This window comes from Pelodiscus sinensis, unplaced genomic scaffold (genome assembly GCF_049634645.1).
Source record: "Pelodiscus sinensis isolate JC-2024 unplaced genomic scaffold, ASM4963464v1 ctg138, whole genome shotgun sequence".
NCBI lineage: Eukaryota > Metazoa > Chordata > Testudines > Trionychidae > Pelodiscus > Pelodiscus sinensis.
The window spans coordinates 138,117-156,892 of record NW_027466007.1 but is presented as its reverse complement, the minus strand read 5'-3'; the positions used below and the strand labels follow the sequence as shown (position 1 = coordinate 156,892).

Below are 18,776 nucleotides of genomic sequence, written 5' to 3'. Positions count from 1 at the left end.
TGCGTGCCGGCGTAGGCGGGCAGGGGCCGGAACGCAGTTGGTTAACCGGGGGGCGCGTGCCAAGGGGCTGGTCTCAGCCGGACGCGGGGCACGTGCTGTGGAACGCTGGCTGCAGCTGGCCCCGCACGCTGCCTTCCCTGGGCAGGGGAGATGGCTGCGCTTCTGGCGTGGGCCCCCTGCTCCCCGGTAGCCGCTCCCGGGGCGGTGCCCCCAGCTGGGCCAGCTCCTGCCTGGCCCAGCCCCTTACCCAGGACGGGCAGCAATTGGGGGCAGGTAAGAGACACCCCTTCTCTCTTCCCCTCCCCGCCTATTCCCCCCCACACACACCCGAGGAGCGGGCCCCAGGCTGCAGGAGGAGGATACGGTGCAGGAGGGTGCGGGCAGGAGGCGGATGCAAGGGGCTGGGGGATTATAGGGCTGGAATGGAGGAGGTGATGGGGGAGGGTCATAGGGAAGAGAGACTGTGGGAACCAGATCAGCCTGGCTGAGGGAACGGGGCGGGGACACAAGGCAACGCCCCTCCCCTATGGGGTGAGGGAGAGTTAGGGGCTGCCCCACCCAGCAGCCAGTGGGGAATTTTCTTCCCCCCCGGAAACTGGTTGGACAAGCCTGACAGTTCTGGGGGGGGGGCCCCCTCAAGGCTCAGAAGCTTGGGGGATGTGTTGCCCTTGGGTCTAGTGTTGGGGATCCCCCAAAGTGGCTCCTTTGATGCTGCTCTTTCCTAACATTTTTCTTAGAGACTCTGCCCTTGGGGTCTGTGTGTGTGGGGGGGGAGTTAAAAGGGCCACGTGTTTCAGTGCAGGTGCGAGGGGTCAGGTCTGGGCTGTAACAAACTGACTGAGGCTTTTCCCAGCCTGACAGAACCCAGTGTCTGTCTGCGGGGAGAGAGTCTGAAGTGGGAGGGGTTGCGGTTTTACATGGATTCAAGTGGCCCCTTTTGTAACCTTCTCCCTTGCCCTGACAGGCTGAGGAATCACGTCCACGTTTTGCTCCAGATCGGCCCAGAAGACAAGGCAGGGTAATGGCTGTGATGAAGCCAGCTCAGGTAGGGGATTTTCAGGGAGCTGCAAGGGGTGGGACTTACTGTAGAGGGGAGGGGCAGGAAACACACCTGGAGGGAGGGCGAGGTGACAGGGTGTGATAAACCTTCAGGAACACATTCAATCAGAGGCTGATTTTCTGAACAGGCCCATTGGCTGGGAGAAGAGGGTGATGTTGCCCCATTTCTGACCCAGGGAAGGGAAAACTACCTAGGCTCCCAGGGCCGGAGTCTGACTCCACCGGCCAGAGGCTGCTGTGAAATGTAAATATATCAGGTTGGGTCTGGGCACCACTGAGAGGGTCTTTTCAGGGCAAATTGCTCAAAACCAGGGCTACTGACAGCCAGGGCCAGCTTTAGGCACCAGCAAATCAAACACGTGCTTGGGGCGGCACATTTCCAGGTAAGCAGCTGCCCCGCCCCACCCTGCCCCACTCCGCTGATTTTAAAGGGCCGTGGGAGCTTGGCTCTGGCTGCGTGTCCCAGGGAGTTGGCTGTGGAGCACTGTGTGCCTACGCTTCGCCCTGCCCCGTCGGCTCCAGTCCTGACGCAGCCCTAGCCCCCGTCACCAGCGAGAGACCGCTCCCTGCCAGCTGCCCAGCTCGCTGAGCCCGCCCCATGCCCCTCTGGCTCCACACCGCCTGTTCCCTGTGCCTTCCCTGCACCCCACACCCTGCTGCCCTGCACCCCAGTCACCCTGTTTCCTGGCTCTCTGGCTCTGTACCACCCTTGCACCCTGCTCCCCCTGATCCCTGTGCCTCTCTGGGTCTGTGCCCCCCATTCCCCTCACTGCCCCTGGACCCCGATCTCTCTGTCCCTCTCATTCCCCGTGCCTGCCCTGCACCCCAGTCCCCCTGCTCTCCCTGTTCTCTGGCTCTGCGCCATCCTTGCACCCCGCACCCTGCTTCCCCTGATTCCTGTGCCCCTCTGGGTCTGTGCCCCACACTGCCCCTGGACCCTGATCCCTCTGCCCCTCCCATTCCCCGCATCCCATTCCTTGTGCCTCCGCTGCACCCCGCTCCCCCCATTCCATGCATCCTTCTGCTCTGCGCCGCCCATTCCCTGCACCACCCCTGCACCCTGGTCCCCGCGCCCCTCTAGCTCTGCGTACCCTCTGCACCCTGCAGCTCCTTTTCCCTGTGCCCGTCTGGGTCTGTGCCCCCCATTCCCTTCACTGCCCCTGGACCCCAATCTCTCTGCCCCTCTCATTCCCTGCATCCCATTCCCTGTGCCTCCCCTGCACCCCACAACCTGCTCCCCCCAATCCCTGTGTCCCTCTGGCTCTGTGCCTCCTTTTCCCCGCACCACCCCTGTACGCCCCACACTGTTCACTGCACTCCTCTGGCTCTGCACAACCCAGCACCCCAGTTTCCCTGCTTCCCCCAGTCTCCATGCCCCTCTGGCTCTGTGCTGTCCCTGCACTCTGCTCCTCCTGTGAGTCTGGAGTGAGGGGTCCTTGTCTATAGGGAGGGGCTGGACAGGGCAGGGAAAAAGCTGTTGTAACCCAGCAGCGAGTTAAAGGGGAGGGGGAGTTTCCTTGAAGTGCCTTTGCCTTTATGGAAAAAAAATAATTAAAATTATATTTGCTATTTATAGGGCTAAAATGCCAGGATGAAAACAAAAAACAAAGAAACAAACAAAAAACCACTGCAAAGTGCAAACGTGTAAAAGCCAACAAAAAAAGGAGGGGGGAATTTTTTTGCTTGGGGCAGCAAAAAACCTAGAGCCAGCCCTGCTTGCAGCCCATGACCGGAGTCCTTTCCTACATAGGCAACACACCCATCACACAGCACGTCAGCTGCCAATGTGGCCAGCAAAACCCCACCGACACCCCAGCTTTCTCTGTGCCAGAAGCAGACTCAGACCTTGCACAGGTGAGAGGTTAGAATACCCAATCTCACCAACTCTGAACAGATCCTCCCAGTCCCAAAGGACCAGTCATGGTCCCAGAGCAATTTATGCCTCAGACCTTACGCACAAGAGCATGGTAGGCCAAATCTAAAGCAGTGTTTCCCAATTGGTGCTCCGAGGAACCCTGGGGGGGAGGAGGATAGGTGGAGAGAGGAAGGGAGCAAGTGATCCACAAAGAGCCAGCACTCCCCTGTCCCCTCTTAAAGAGACAGAGCAGGAATCACAGCGACGGGGGTGTGTTTTTTTTCTCGACGAAATGTGGCGGGGGCCTTTTTTTAAAGGCAACCCTAGGGGTTCCATGGCCAAATAAAATTGGGAAGCACTGATCTATAGGTTTATTAATAAAAGAAAGAAAAGGTTGAGAGTGACATTGTTAAAGAGATAGAAACGTAGCCGTGTTAGTCTGGTGTAGCTGAAACAAAAAACAGGACTATGTAGCACTTTAAAGACTAACAAGATGGTTTATTAGATGATGAGCTTTCGTGGGCCTTTGATCTGAGGAAGTGGGTTTGGCCCACGAAAGCTCATCTAATAAACCATCTTGTTAGTCTTTAAAGTGCTACACGGTCCTGTATATTGTTAAAGAGAATACGTTACATACATCAATCCCCAAGTGCTTGATGCAGACTCTTAGCAGTGATGTTACAAACTGTCAGCTCAAAAGTCTCTGGTGTACATCCTGTGTCAGGACGGGTCAGCAAATCCTTCCCGGCTCTCTGTCCCTAGCAGGGATGGAATCAGGAGCAGGATTGAAGACAAGATGGAGATGGCCTCATGGTGTTATATTCCTGGGGCCTCCCAAACTGGAGCTGGTCACACGATTAAGTGACCTGTCTGTCTGTCTCTCTCGTGCAAGTAGTCATGACAGACAGGCTGGTTTGCAGGTTTCCAGATGCATTCCTCAGGTGTGTGTTGGCCACTCTGAGAGCCATTGTCTATGAAGCACTGCTAGTTAGCACAGCCATTCACTGAACAATCATCCCTCATAATAGACAGTCCTGGCCCATTGCTCCCTCCTAGGCAGAGAACATTCAAAATACAAGAAGAGAGCCCATATTCATCACTTCACATGCAAAAATCACACACATATATGAGTAGCAGACATAGAATCAGGAGAGCATAAGCTTTCATTTGACACCTCACAAGGCCCACTTTGTCTAGAACGTGGAGCAAACACCCATTAGTGGGTGCAGCAGTGACCTGGCTGCTCACATTATATTCCAGTGATGTGACAAAGCTGTCAGGATTCCTGTCCCTGCCCCCAGCTCAGCGCTCTGCTTCCCGGAGCAGCCTGTGCCTGTCAGGCATGTGAGGAATGAGCTACGGCTGTAATAGCATAGTCAATTAACTGATTAACCAATGAGCAAAAGCTTATGGGTTAATGCTATAGATATGCTGACCATCTGTCCTGGATTTTCGGGGACGGTCCCAATTTTTAATCTCCCATGCTGGCATTGAAATGTCCCCAAAAGTCCCAAGATTCCAAAGGTAGCTAGAAGCAGCGGCAGACTGCTGTTCCCCTTCCCCTCCCTCAGCTGGGAAAATAGGAGTCGGGGAAACTTCCTGCAGATTTCCCTGCTGCTCCAGAATCTGCCAATAGGAGCAGCGGGAGGCTATGCCTCTTGGGTGTGTGCAAAAGCAAGTAATTTGCAGGAGTGGGGGGTGCCAGGAACTGGCACTTTGCTCAGCTGGGCTGTGTGTGTGTGTGGGGGGGGGCACTGGGAACCGGCACTTGGCTTAGCTGGGCCGGGGGACGGCTCACAGGGAACCTCACGTGGCTCAGCAGAGCTGCAGGGGAGGAGGGTCACTGGGAACGGGCGCTCGGCTCAGCTGGGCTGCAGGGGAGTGGGGTGCAGGGAGCCAATGCTGGGCTGGAGGAAGTGGGGGTACCAGGAAGTGTAGTGGGGGGATGGCAACAGGGGGCCTGAAGTGGCCTGGTCTGGAGAAAAATCCTCAACCGGGATCAGTCAGGTCCTGAGGGTGATGGACCAGGGAAGTGCAGTCTCTACCCCCGCCTGCTCTTGCAACCTCCCTCCTGGCCAGACACCCTATCCCCGATCTGCTCCTGCACCCTTCCTCCTGGCCAGACACCATACCCCCACCCTGGTCTGGCATCCACTATTGCTCCTGCACCCTCCCTCCTGGCCACACACTGCTCCCTCCCTTGCTTCTGCTCCCTTCACCTGGCCAGACACCTTACTCCCAGCCTGCTTCTGCACCCTACCTGCCACCCAGACCTCACAACCTTTCCGCCTTTTGTCCCCCATCTCCTTCCCCGATCCTGCACCCCCATCCCTATCCCATTCACTGGCAGCCCTGTCCTGCACACTGAATGTTATGCTTAAATGAAGCACAGAAGATCTTTTATAGGGGAAAAGGCAGTACACTGCATTTATTGAGAACACAACAGTTGCATATGCTTTTCAGTCACTCACTCACACACACAGTCCTGCCAGACAATGTTATAGTTACCAGTCCAGAGTCTGTATTAATCTAGGGTGTGTCTAGACTACAGGGAGTTTTCTAAACAAGTGGCCTTTTTTCAAAAAATCTTTACCTGCATCTAGACTGCTGCCGTGTTCTTTTGAAAGTAAATTGAAAGAATGCGGCAGTTTTTTCGACCACGGGAAACCTAGCTTTATGAGTAATAACGCCTTTTTTTTTTAATGTGCTCTTTTGAAAAAGGCGTTACGTAATGCAAACTGTGCTTTTTCGAAAGAGAGCATCCAGACTGCCTGGGTGCTCTCTTTCGGAAAAGCGGCTTGCTTTTTCAAAAGTACTGGCTGTAGTCCAGATGCTCTTTTTTCGAAAGAGGCTTGCAGTCTAGACGTAGCTGTAGCGGCCAGCTAGATTGAACACAGAAGGAGAGCAGGGCCTTTTGTCGGTCACAATCTGATGCTCATCCGGAGTTGGTGGCAAGATGACAAAGTTCCATAGCAAAGCATCCTGCTTTTATAATCCTTTTCTCTGTTGAAGTCTATGGATTCCGCTGTGTCAGTCTGTGACCGGCATGTTATCTTGTTGATGTCAATCATTCCCAGAACATTTCCAAAGCTCATCCTGTAATCAATTGTCTTTTAGGGGTACTTGCTTCACTTTAAAGCCGTCAGTCTGCCAACCCGATCACTCTTTGGCCCTGCTGGTGGTAACTGATGGTTGGTAACTGATGGTTCTTCTGATGCCAATCAGTCTGTTTTCACCCACGCTCTCCCCTCCTTCTTTGGCCATCTGGTCCTGAGAAATAACCTTCGCACCTTTATCTCGACACATACATACTACTTCCATACATAAACAATCTTTTACAAGGCCTGTGGAAGAAATGCATAACATTAGTATCTCATATTGGGCAAAACAAGAGGCATTGTAAATCAAACAATTAAAACTTCAGCCTTCAACATCCGTCTAGTCTCATTAACATAGACATGATACCAAAACTCTATTTCCTTACTTACTAAACTCACTAAATTTTAAAACAAAAGGGCTTAGTTTAAATGTGATATGTTACCTTACATTGCTACATTATTAAACCTAAAAATACAAATATAAAAAGGATAAAACTTTCAATCCTAACATGAGCCCTTCATTTTTGTCCCTATCCTAGAACCTAAGGGGGTCCATAAAATCCACCAAAAAAGTAAATCTGACCTGTGGGAAGACCTGAACCTCAGTGCTCCCTTGCTTCTTGCTTGTGTGGTCCCCAACCGATTTTTTTCTGTGGGTCAGTGATCCCCAACCCAAAAAAGGTTGCCCACCACCGCCATAAATAAAAAAAAACAGTGAAACATTTTGTGTTGGAAAGTAAAATAAATATTTTGCTTTATTTAAAATGAAATTTGATAAACTAATATGAGAAAGCTAAAACGCTTAATCTGTTTAATAATTTAAATTAAACTGTTCTCCCCAGATGCAGCACTAGCAAAATGGCTCGGGTGTAAGTATGTAATTAATGATAAGTTTTGCAGAAACTGGTGGTCCACAAAAAGGTTTATATTGAGCCAGTTGGTCCAGGGGTAAAAAAGTTTAAGAACTACTGAAATAGAGGCACTCCTAGCCTCTCCTCCGGAGAGACTGCTGCAGGCTTGTCATGTGGTTCGATTTATTTTACATCCAAGTGAAACCAGGACACGCCAGGGGTACTTAACCCTTTCTTATTTATTGCAGGCTTTAAGAAGTTAATATAGTTGTTTGTTTTACAAGCCTTAAGAACAATTACTATTCAATTTAAACCTTAAATATTATCAATTCTAAAGCAATGAATACCACGCAAAGCTATGCAAAAGGAATTACTAAAAGATCTACTATATACAATAATAAACTTCACCCATACGCTACCTACAGTGCCAGGCAGGAGGTCGTGGTTCTGTTTCTTCCCACGCATTGGAACGCCACACACTGGGCCGCTGGTGTGAAGCGCCTTATTACTTCTAGTTACATTGAATAGGACGTGTGGGGCAATCCTGCCCATTCCCTACCACCAATTGTTCTTACTAAGCCCAATTTATAGCAAAGCGAGAGTTGGTTGTTCTAATAATATATACCAATTGATTACATCTTGGATGCATCCAGACTGGCAAGATTTTGTGCAAAAGCAAGTGCTTTTGCGCAAAATCTTGCCGCCTGTCTACACTGGCCGCGAGTATTTGTGCAAGAACACTGACTTGGTACTGCACAAAATCAGTGGTTCTTGCACAAATATTCTGATGCTCCCGCTCAGGGATAAGCCCTCTTGCGCAAGTATTCTTGCGCAAGAGGGCCAGTGTAGACAGCCAAGTTAATTTCTTGCGCAAGAGAGCATCTACACTGGCACTGATGCTTTTGTGCAAAAGCACGTGCCAGTATAGACGCTCTTTTGCACAAATACTTTTAACAGAAAAACTTTTCCGTTACAAGTATTTGCGCAAAATCATGCCGGTCTAGACGCAGCCATTGTGTAGGATACGTAAAATGCCCAATGCCCCTGTTTGTGGTACATCGTGCTGCTCAGGATGTTGCTGCTATGTGCGTAGTTGACAGTTTTATGACTGCATTTATACTTTTTGCTTATCAGAAACAAGTACCAGTACAAGGTCGCTTGTCCTGTGTTTTCTTGACGTGGTCTCGTGTACCATGCTTCATCTGCATTGTTATGCAAAACATTTCCTGACTTTTGGGCTCTGCCTGCAAGCTTTGTCGCACCATACTTGAAACAGGCCAAAAATCCACACTTTGGACAAGGCAGAGTAGTCCAGGCTCCCCTCCAAGGCTCCCTGCTGCTCCAGAGGAGCCCACAGAGAGATCAGGTCTGTTACTACAGAGGTGAAATCACCACATCACTCCTGTGTGGATGATGGAGTCTTTGAGTCTTCTTCATCTAAGCAGTTGATGATTTAAACCACGTGTTAAAACGCCACGTGAAAACACTTGGCATGTCCACAGAGAGGCAGGATGTATCGTGCCTCTCCAGAGAGGATTGTCGTGACTTGTGTGTCTGGAGGAACAAGCCCTTTGTGAGCTCTGTGAAGAGGTGAGGTGTTTTGCCTTCCATTTTCAAGGGATTTGTTCTTCTGTCTTTGGGCTGCATGTTGCCTAGATTTGAATGGAGTTAGCTATGACACCACATTTCTAAGTTATCCTGACACACAAAGTGAAACCTGTGTTAAAGACCCCACGTTAGCGAAAGCACTGCTGTCAGAAGAAGTCAATTCAAAGTCTTGCCAATTTTCTTCAAGGATTGCCTCTACCATGCAGTGGGGTTTTGACTGACTGGACTGATTTTTGAAGGGTGACTAAATGTTAACTGGATCTTCTTGGATAATGTCAACAGATTGCTTTGAGCCCACTCCTCGCTTAAAATTTAAATTGCATCAGACCCTTCGTACACAGCTTGGGAAGTGGTCTCATTTGGCAATTATTATTAGGTATTATTTATATAATATAGGCATTGCCGTTGTGGTATTGACGTATACATTTCTCAGTAGCTTTACATATAAAATAGCCCAGCCCCCAATTGATCTCCATCGGAAATGTACCTTTCAAGCAGTGGTGGTGAGGATTAGTGACATGGTCTTCTCCATCCTGTTATTGCCGTGGTTAGTTCATTATTGTCATTCTGGCTTGTGGAAACAGAGGATACTTGATAGTTTTGCAGTAACTTCAAAAAAGGCAGTTGTAGTACATCTCATTAGGGATGTAAATTCCCATTCGTCGGTTAAGCGGTTAATGTTAGGTCACACTGGGGCTGCTGCCAGCTCCCAGCCCCCCTCCGGAACAGCCCCTGTCCACAGCAACCCCTGTCTGCAGTGGGGCTGGAGCAGCTCCCTGTCCGCAGCAGGTGCAGAGCTGCCCTAACCCCCCTCTGATTATTAGTTAATTGGAACTGGTAAGCATCATTCGTTAAGAGGCCTAAGGAAGTTGTCCCATGAAATTGTGGGATAGTTCTGGATGATTCCCAGGCCTTAAATCAAATGGAGCTGCATCTACACTGCAAAGTAATAGGTCTCGGATCTGGGTTCTCATCTTGAATCAAGATGAGAACTAGGGTCCCTAGTGCTGCAGTGTCATGGGACCCTAGGTCTGGGGCCTGGATTAATGCAATTGCAGTATAGTTGCATGGGGGGCTTCTATAGTGCCCAGATCCATCCCTATTGGTAGAGGATGATGGGAGGAGTTCTTAGAGGGGTCACATGTCACCCTTTACTTCAGGGCATGTGTCCATCTTGACCCTAGAAGTACTACCCCCAGGGGTGAGACTTCCTGTGGCAGGTGGGACCTAAGGGGTCAAGGGTGTGGCTAGTGGTGTCAGGGGGCATGACTAATGTGTCCCTATTTTTGGTTCAGAAAATATGGTCACTGTAGCTATAAACTACATCTCTTCCTCCCCCTGGCAGTAAATTTTTTAGCAAGCTAGCCAGCAGCTCAGCTCTGGGCTGGCTCTCACTGGGTCCTGGACCTACCCCGCTATGGCTCTGTATTTAAAGTGTATTAGGAGGTAGGCAGGCAGGCAGCCCAGCTTAGTTCTGGCTCGTTTCAAGTCTGGGAGCTCAGACCCACCCGCCCAGACAGGGGCTGCTGCCACCCTGTGTTGCTGTATCAGAGGCAGCAATACAGGGCGACAGGCAGCTGGTCCACGAGGGGAGTTGGTTTTTAAACTGGCTCCCCTCAAGCACCAGCTCCTGCCTGGTACCCCATGCTGATAGGCCACGCACCCCCTGATACAAAGGCACATATTCACTCTGCTGATACCATTATTGGACCTAACCAAGTGAGTTATAAGATCAAGAACACATATTCCTGTGCATCCAGAAATATAATTTATGCCATCATGTGCCGAAAGTGTCCATCTGCTTTGTACATTGGACAAACGTCTCAGACACTTCGCCAAAGGATCAATGCCCACAAAACAGATATTAGACAGGATCACAAAGAAAAAACAGTTTCTTGCCATTTCAACCAGAAAGGACACTGTCTCAACGACTTAATTACCTGCATCCTGCTTCAGAAGCCTTTTAAATCTGCACTTGAAAGGGAATCCTCTGAACTGTCATTCATGCTAAAATTCGACACTCTACGCAGGGGTCTCAACAAAGACTCTAGCTATCTTACCCATTACAAAGATAGCTTCCCCAATTATCACCTCTAATACCATTAGCTCACAGACATTTCCCCTCCCCGCATCCCCCTTCTGTTCTGAATTTGATTTGTCCTTTTCATATGTGTTCATTTTTTTTTAATTGTATCCTTTGGTATATATGGTTGTGACTATTTTCTTCCACTATTTGATCTGAGGAAGTGGGTCTGGCCCACGAAAGCTCATCACCTAATAAACCATCTTGTTAGTCTTTAAAGTGCTACATAGTCCTGTATTTTGTTTGAGTAACTGATAGGAATTCATGAGGTTACTCAACTATTCATTTAACATCTCTCGAATGAGCAACCTTCTCCCCTCTCTGTCTGCTGGGGGCACAAACAGCTCTCCCCTTCTCCTACCCCCTGCAGCCTACTGGCTACCCTAAGTGGGATTCTGCTTCTCCAGGCTTCCTCTCCCACGAGCAGGGTCATGGCTGGGGCAGCAGGGGCTGAGCGGGGGACTCTTGTTGTTGCAGATGCGGGTGACCTTCGAGGAGGTGGCTGTGTATTTCACCGCGGGGCAGGGGGCGCTGCTGGGCCCCACTCAGAGAGCCCTCTACAGGGACGTCATGCAGGAGAACTACGAGATTCTGGCATCGCTGGGTAAGGGAGTTCTAGCCCCTTGGTTATAAGACACCGGGGGGGTCTGCGTATCTGACTCTGGTCCAGTTTTCCCTGGTGAGCTGAGTTAAGGGAGAAGGGTCACAGCTCCCACAGCTCCAGAGTGAGAGACACTTTCATCACCATCCCCTTCCATTGGGGCAGAGGAGTCAGAAACCCAATGGACATGCTCAGTCACTCCCATTTCTGCAGTTTCCTCAGGGCCAGGAGCAGGGTATGACCCTGCCTGTGTTGTTTCTCCTCCGTGCACCATTCACCTGCTGTCCCTGGGGAGGGCTCTGGGTTCTGCTGGTTTGGAAATAGGGAGGAGTTTAACACCTGAGCTAAGTGTGTGGGAGGATGTCACCGAGTAGGGGGAACCACTCGGCCCTGCACGCCCCATCCACAGGCAGACTTGCCTCTCAGCCAACAGGGAGAGCAGATGGTTTTATTGGTTTACAGGGACACAGCATAGAACAGACTTGTTAGCACAGGAACTAGGAGCAGCCAGTACAACCCATCTTGGAGAGAGGGGGGCCCACAGCCAAGGGCCCTTGACCCCCTCCCTTCACTCCAAGCCACCTGAGAGTGCCTGAGCCCCCACCTAGCAGTCTGGCCCCCGAGTCCCTCCTCTGCCTTTTATTCTCCTTCCCAGGTAAAAGATGCCCCCTGGCTGCACCCCTTCCTGGACTCAGGCTACAAAGAGCATGGGCCATTGTGTACATGCTGTGGCTAGGGTAGCTTCCCCCATCTAGATATTGGTGCAGTGCCCAGGGAAACTGAGGCACACACACGGGGTTACAGCAGGGCAGTAGAACTCACATGCAACATGGCAGAGCGAAAACAATCCCCACTTGGTCACACGTGCCCCAATAACTTGTAGTGAGGGTGTGACAGAGCAGATATCTGCTCCTAAGGGGTCTGAGTTAGCACAGTCTCACGTAGAATCCCATTGAATTCAGGGAATGTTCCGTGTGACAAACGTTCTCCCAAGACTCCATGTGCCCTGATTTTACCCCCCGTGCAGAACTCCCCATTTCCAAACCTGAGCTGATTGCCCGGCTGGAACGCAGAGAAGAGCCGTGGGTCCCGGATCTCCAGGCTGATGAGGGAGGGGAGAGCCCGAGAGTTACCTGCACAGGTGAGGAACGAGGAAAACTGAGACAGAAACATCTGGCAAGTGGAGGGAAAACGTGGGACTCCCCCAATGTGCGGTGAGTGAGAGCCCTCGGTTCTGCCCCATCTCGCCCAGACCAGGGCTGCCATCAGCAGGTGTCGTAGCTTCAAGGCAAATATCAGCCAGGACTTCCCACCCATCCTGTTCGCTGGTGGGAATTTCCTCCCTGACTTTGCTTCCCTGGGAGTGTTTGGGTGGGATGTAGAGGCAGGATCCAATGTTCTTTCCCTTCCACAGTGTTCCCTGGAAGCTGGGCATTTGTGCGGCTGCTCAGGAGAAGTTCAAAGGCAGCCCAGCTGATTAGCAGAGTGCCCACAGCCAGGGTTTGTGTTTTCATTGGTGGTGCACATCTGCATGTGCCTCAGTGCACATAAAATTATTACACACCTAGATGGAAAAGATTAGAGGGGAAATTTCCCTTCCCCCCCAATAGTCACCCTGTTTTGTTTTCTCCTTTTCTGGTCCCTTTTCTGACATTTCTCTCCTGACACATTCAGTGACTTTTGCCTGGATACTGTCTCTCCCAGCAGGTGACAGGACAGGGAGTAAGAACAAGGAGGAATATCAGGAGCAGGAAGGCCCTGGGAAAGTGGAGCTGCAGAAGACATTCTTGAGAAGAGCTGAAGGGAGTTTTCCCCAGGGCTTGGAACAGGGAAGTGCCTGGGGAGATCGACGCAGGTCAGAGAGGCAGAAGACACCAGATGAATTAATTCCAAGTGGTAGAGGATTGAAGGATGCCAAGGAAAGCACAGTCCAGCAGACACGTCCCGATGAAGAGAAACCCTACACATGCCTTGACAGTGGAGAAAGTTTCGGGAGGGAGCCAAGTCGTATTGTAGACCAGAGACTGCGCAGGGGCCAGAGATACTATAAATGCCTGGAGTGTGGGAAAAATTTCAGCCACCCCTTACACCTTATTAAGCATCAGAGAATCCACACAGGTGACACACCATTTAAATGCAACTGTGGGAAAAGTTTCATTGACAGAACAGGACTTACTAGACATCAGGCAATCCACACAGGAGAGAAACCCCACAAGTGCTTGGACTGCGGGAAAAGCTTCATTCAGAAGTCACGCCTTATTACACACCACCGAGCACACACAGGAGAGAGACCTTTTAAATGTTTTGAGTGTGGGAAAAATTTCAGTCATCACTCATCCCTTATTAAGCACCAGAGAATCCACACAGGTGACAAACCGTTTAAATGCCTCGACTGTGGGAAAAGTTTCATTGACAGAACAGGACTTACTAGACATCAAGCAACCCACACAGGAGAGAAACCCCACAAGTGCTTGGACTGTGGGAAAAGCTTCATTGACAAGTCACAGCTTATTCTACATCAGAGAGTGCACACAGGAGAGAGACCTTATAAATGCCTTGAATGTGGGAAAAGTTTTATACACAGTTCAGCTCTTATTCAACATAAGAGAATCCACACAGGTGAAAGACCCTATAAATGCCTTGAGTGTGGGAAAGATTTCATTTGTCAATCATATCTTACTAAGCATCAGAAAAGACACGAAGTTGACAAACTGTATAAATGTCTCGAATGTGGGAAAAGTTATGCTGACAGAACAAAATTTACTAATCATAGGAGAATCCACACAGGGGAGAGACCACATCAATGTTTAGAGTGTGGGAAAGGCTTTATTCGGAAGTCAGAGCTTATTAGACACTGGAGAGTACACACAGGAGAGAGACCTTTTAAATGCCTGGAGTGTGGGAAGAGCTTTATTGAGAAGTCACAACTTACGCTACACCAGAGAGTGCACACAGGAGAGAGACCTTATAAATGTCTTGAGTGTGGGAAAAGCTTCATTGAGAAGTCACAACTTACTCTACACCAGAGAGTGCACACAGGAGAGAGACCTTATAAATGCCTTGAGTGTGGGAAAGATTTCAGTCAGCGCTCACCCCTTATTAAGCATCAGAGAGGCCACGCAGGTGACAAGCCATATAAATGCCTCAACTGTGGGAAAAGTTTTATTGAGCGCTCAAGGCTTACCACACATCAGAGGACTCACACAGGGGAAAGACCCTATAAATGCCTTACGTGTGGGAAAAGCTTCACTCAGAAGCCACACCTTCTTCTGCACCATAGGGTGCACACAGGAGAGAGACCTTATAAATGCCTTGAGTGTGGGAAAGATTTTATTGGTCCATCACATCTTATTAAGCATCAGAAAACACACAAAGATGAAAAACTATATAAATGTCTCAAATGTGGGGAAAGTTTTCTCGACAGAACAAAACTTACTAGTCATGGGAGAATCCACAACGAGGAGAGACCACATAAATGTTTACACTGTGCAAAAGCCTTCAATCAGAAGTCACAGCTTATTAGACATTGGACAACTCACACAGAGGAAAGGCTGCATAAATGTGTTGACTGTGGGAAAAGCTTCAGTAAGAGTTCGTCACTTGCCAATCATGGGAGAATTCACAAGCGTGAAAAACACTAGAAACAGCCTGACTGCAGGAAAAGATTCAATTTGACTCCACACAACAGCGAGACCTTGAATGTGAGGGAAGCTTCTTGTGCTGCTCTTGGAGTATCAGGCACCTGCAAATCCACACAGGGAAGAAACCTTGGAGCTGTTCTTTGTGTGGAAAATGCTCCAAGTGCAGCTCACACCATGTGGGACATCAGAGACTCCCCTTACAGTGGGGAAAATCTCTCAGGGCCCTGATTAGGGCTGGCCAGGGTGATAAGCCCATCCCCCCATTCCCACACCAAGCCGGGGCACTTAGCTCCCAGGGACCCAGATGCCCATAGTTGGGGTGAGGACCTAGCAGCAGCTGGTTAGTGACCCTTTGGCTCTGCCTGGTCTGTAACCTCCCCAGCAGAGGAGGAAATGCCCCACCCCCCACACCTCCTCCCTCTGGCTGCAGCACTTCAAGCAAAACCCATTGTTTTAGGTAAAAGATAATTATATTTATTAACTACAGAAAGGTAGATTTTCAGTGGCTATAAGCTTTCACCACTTCCCTTCACAAATGTTATGGAGGGTACAAAATGCGGAAGGAGCTTTAAACCATGTTCAGCCCTTATTACACACAGGAGAATCCACACGGGAAAGCGGCCTTATACATGCCCAGAGTGTGGGAAAAGTTTCAGTTGGAAATCAACCTTCTATACCCGTCAGAGAACCCACCCCATACATGCTTGGCCTGTGAGTGCACTCAAGCCTTATTCAGCATGGGAGAATCCACACAGGGGAGAAGCCTCACAAATGCTCGGATTATACTGTGAGTTCCCCAAACATGGGAGAATCCACACAGGAGAGAGGCTTCCTGAATTCCCTGAGTGTGGGAAAAGCTTCAGGACATGCTCAATGCTAACCAAACATGAGACTCCCCACAATGGGAGTCTAAGAACAGCCTAAGTGCAGGAAAAGGTTTGATTTGACGTCACACATCAGTGACCCGCACAACAGCGAGACCTTGAATGTGAGGGAAGCTTCACGTGCTGCTCCTGGAGTATCAGGCACCTGCAAATCCACACAGGGAAGAAACCTCGGAGCTGTTGTCAGTATGAAAAATGTCCCACGCCATGTGGGACATCAGGGACTCCCCTCACAGTGGGGAAAATCTCTCAGGGCCCTGACTAGGGCTGGCCAGGGTGATAAGCCCACCCCTTCATTCCCACACCCATCGGGGGAGGGGTGGGGTTCCTAGGGACCTAGCTGCCTGTGTTTGAGGTGAGGACCCAGCAGCAGCTGGTCAATGATCCTCTGGCTCTGCCTGGTCTCAGCAACCCCCTGGCAGAGGAGGAAAAGCCCCCAGCAGCCCCTCCTCCCTGCTGCAGCCCTGGCTGCTGAGCTGCTGGGCCGTGGGGAAACTCCTCCAGACGCTCCTTCTGCCTGGCTTAAGTCCCCCCTCCCCCTCCTCCTTCCCCTTCCTTTGCAGCCAGGATCCCCCAGCCATGGAAATGAGGAGAAGGACACTGAGGCCAGGCCCCCCCTTCACTTTAGACATTTGTCCCCGCCCCGCACATCTTCCTCCAGCCCATGGGTTGGGCTCCACCACTGATATGGGGCTGCTCCCTGTAGGGGAGTGTCCCTGGGGCTGGTCACTCCTCTCCCAGAATCCACCCTGGATTATGGGTTTTTCTCTATTGGTGAGGGCTGTTGGGTCACATGGTTTTTTAGTTTAGCTTGGCAGGACATAGCACAGATTTACTGAGGAAATCAACCGAGAAATGGTTGTTGGGATAATCCCTTTTGTATTTTACTTTTACTGTATCGTGATTTTTGTGCTGTCAAAGTCAGACAGGACTCACAGATTTGTCAGACTGCTCTGTTTATTCAGCAAAGCTCTGCTAAAATGCATGGAGAAAATGTGAGTGCCATACAAGGTTCAAACCCCTTGATTTATACAGTCAAAAGAAAGCCAAAATTAACAGGATTAAAAGGGGGGCAAAACTTCACATAATTAGTGTGAGGCTACTCAAGTATTCTTCATTTCCACATCAAGCACACAGCAATCTCAATTGTTTTCTCCCTAACACCTAATGTTCCTTTTCCTATTAACTCTGGCTAGCACTTTGTAATCTGCATTCCTACAAACAACATTAACATACTTTTCTTCTTCCTGTTCAGAGACAAACAGTATTCCTTCAACTTATTCAATTATTACAGCATAATTCATCTTTCTCTTATAGTATAATTCTTTCTACTTTCACAGTGCTGTTTTTAGTAACTCTGGCTTAGATTGCGAGCTTTGTGTTATTTTCCTGTTAACCTGCTGTGTGCTTTTGGCTCCCTCTGGGACCACATAAGAGACATCTTTTCTCACTGAATAACATGATTTCTGGTTTCTGGGATAACCCCGCCTGTGTGATTTCTAATGGGGGGAGGTGGAAGGCTGTATGTCTCTTCCTTCCTATGAAGGAAGGAAGTGAATTGTGTATCATTTTCGGTTTGAAACTTTGGGTGCTGGAGGGAATCTCTGAGGCTGAGTGTCCCCGGAGCTGATCTCAGTGTCTGTGTTTGCAGCTGGGAGCGGCTTGGCCTGTGGGCTTTGCCAGTGGAGGGCGTGACAGCCAGACTAGGCATTGTGGGGGGGGGGGGGTTCAGTGGTGTCTAAGCACCTCAGGTGACATCGCAGGCTCCCCGACCCATCCCAGAGCCACTTCCTCAGCATCTGCCATTGGCTGCCTTAGGCACCCCCTGCCTAGCATCCTGGCTTTTGTGGAACCCTTTCCTAGCTGCCCCTCCCCCCACATTTGTATAGGGAGCCTGGGTACCCGAGTCAGGCTTTGTGGATCCCAATGTTGTGCCAGTGAATTGTTCTACATGCCCAATAGTCTGTCCAAGGCTCCAGGCCTTCCAGCTGCCCCCAGCCACTCTGTAGACAGTTGCAGAGGAGGCGGACGCGGCTGGGGCTGGTGACGAGATTCCGTCCTGGGTCCCTTTAGGATTTGCTGATCATTGAAATCTCCGGCCTTCCCCTGAGGGGTCCCTAGAACAATCTTATTTTTTCAGTCTATCAGCTGCAACCATTTTATTACATCACGAGTAGCAGGTGAACCCTCCTCCTCCCCCTTTGGGGAAGCTAATCCGCCATCCCTGACCCATCTGCCTCCCCTCCTCCCACAGCCTGAGACAACCCCACTCATCAGAGGATTTCCAGCCAGCCCTCACCAGGCTGAGCTGCTGGTCCTAATCCCACCCTGTGAGCCGGGTGTGTCTGTGCTGTGCAGTTCTGGTTCAGCTCCCGGGCCTCCTCCAGCCGTGGCTCCTACTGGCTGGGTGATCCCCCAGCCTTCCCCTTGTCTCCCCAGTGCCCTCTGCCCTGTAGTGTCAGAGTCTCCAGACTGCAGCACTTAGAGAACTTTGGAAACTTTGCCATTGTTTTAAAGAGACAACGCACAGGTCCACCCTGCCTGGTTAGCCCAGCTCTCCCACGTCCCTGGGAGGTGCAGCTCTGAGATGGTTTGTGGTAGAAGTTTTGTTCGCAGGGGTCTGTAGGGTTAGGGGATGGCTAGTGAGTGTGACTGAGCCAGGAGACGTTGCAAACCGAACATGCTTTGCAGTGACTGTGGCCATGGAGAACGGGAACGGACCCGCAGCATCACACCCCCTGCAGTGTGCCAGTGGCCTGACTCAGGGCCTGGGCTGGGGCCGGGTAGAATGGGACAAGTGCAGGCCCAGGAGGGGGAAGGCGCAGGCAGTATTTGCCCAGGAGGGGTAATTGAATGACAGACACCTGGGAAGAGTTCCTAGAGCACGTGTGGGGAGGTGGGGGCTGGACTCGGTGGGAGGGGGGTGAATAACAGGGAATGTCAAAGGGAAACCTGAGATTAATCAGAGTCACGCCCAGAACTAAAGGCTGAACATGCGGGGGAGGGGTCCCCAAACCTGGTACCTTCAGCGTGTCCGGGCCTCCTGCCCAGGCCATCCCAGGCACATGCCACTGGGACTGGGCAGTGAGGTGCCAG

General features: G+C 50.5%; 1 protein-coding gene across 4 annotated transcripts; it reads left to right on the top strand.

The window, feature by feature from the left end:
- Positions 1 to 4: 4 nt before the first annotated feature.
- Positions 5 to 15,330, top strand: LOC102458097 (uncharacterized). 4 transcript variants are annotated; one of them, XM_075918064.1, is made up of 5 exons: positions 5 to 273; positions 965 to 1,045; positions 11,032 to 11,158; positions 12,183 to 12,296; positions 12,863 to 15,330. In XM_075918064.1, exons 1-5 carry the CDS (start codon positions 151 to 153, stop codon positions 14,794 to 14,796), a joined length of 2,379 nt encoding a protein of 792 aa, XP_075774179.1. In that variant the 5' UTR covers positions 5 to 150; the 3' UTR covers positions 14,797 to 15,330. The 4 variants fall into 4 exon arrangements, with proteins under 4 accessions (XP_075774179.1, XP_075774178.1, XP_075774181.1 ...); XM_075918063.1 differs by having other exon boundaries at positions 12,860 to 15,330; XM_075918066.1 differs by lacking the exons at positions 5 to 273; positions 965 to 1,045; positions 11,032 to 11,158 and having other exon boundaries at positions 12,235 to 12,369.
- The last annotated feature ends 3,446 nt before the right edge of the window (positions 15,331 to 18,776 follow it).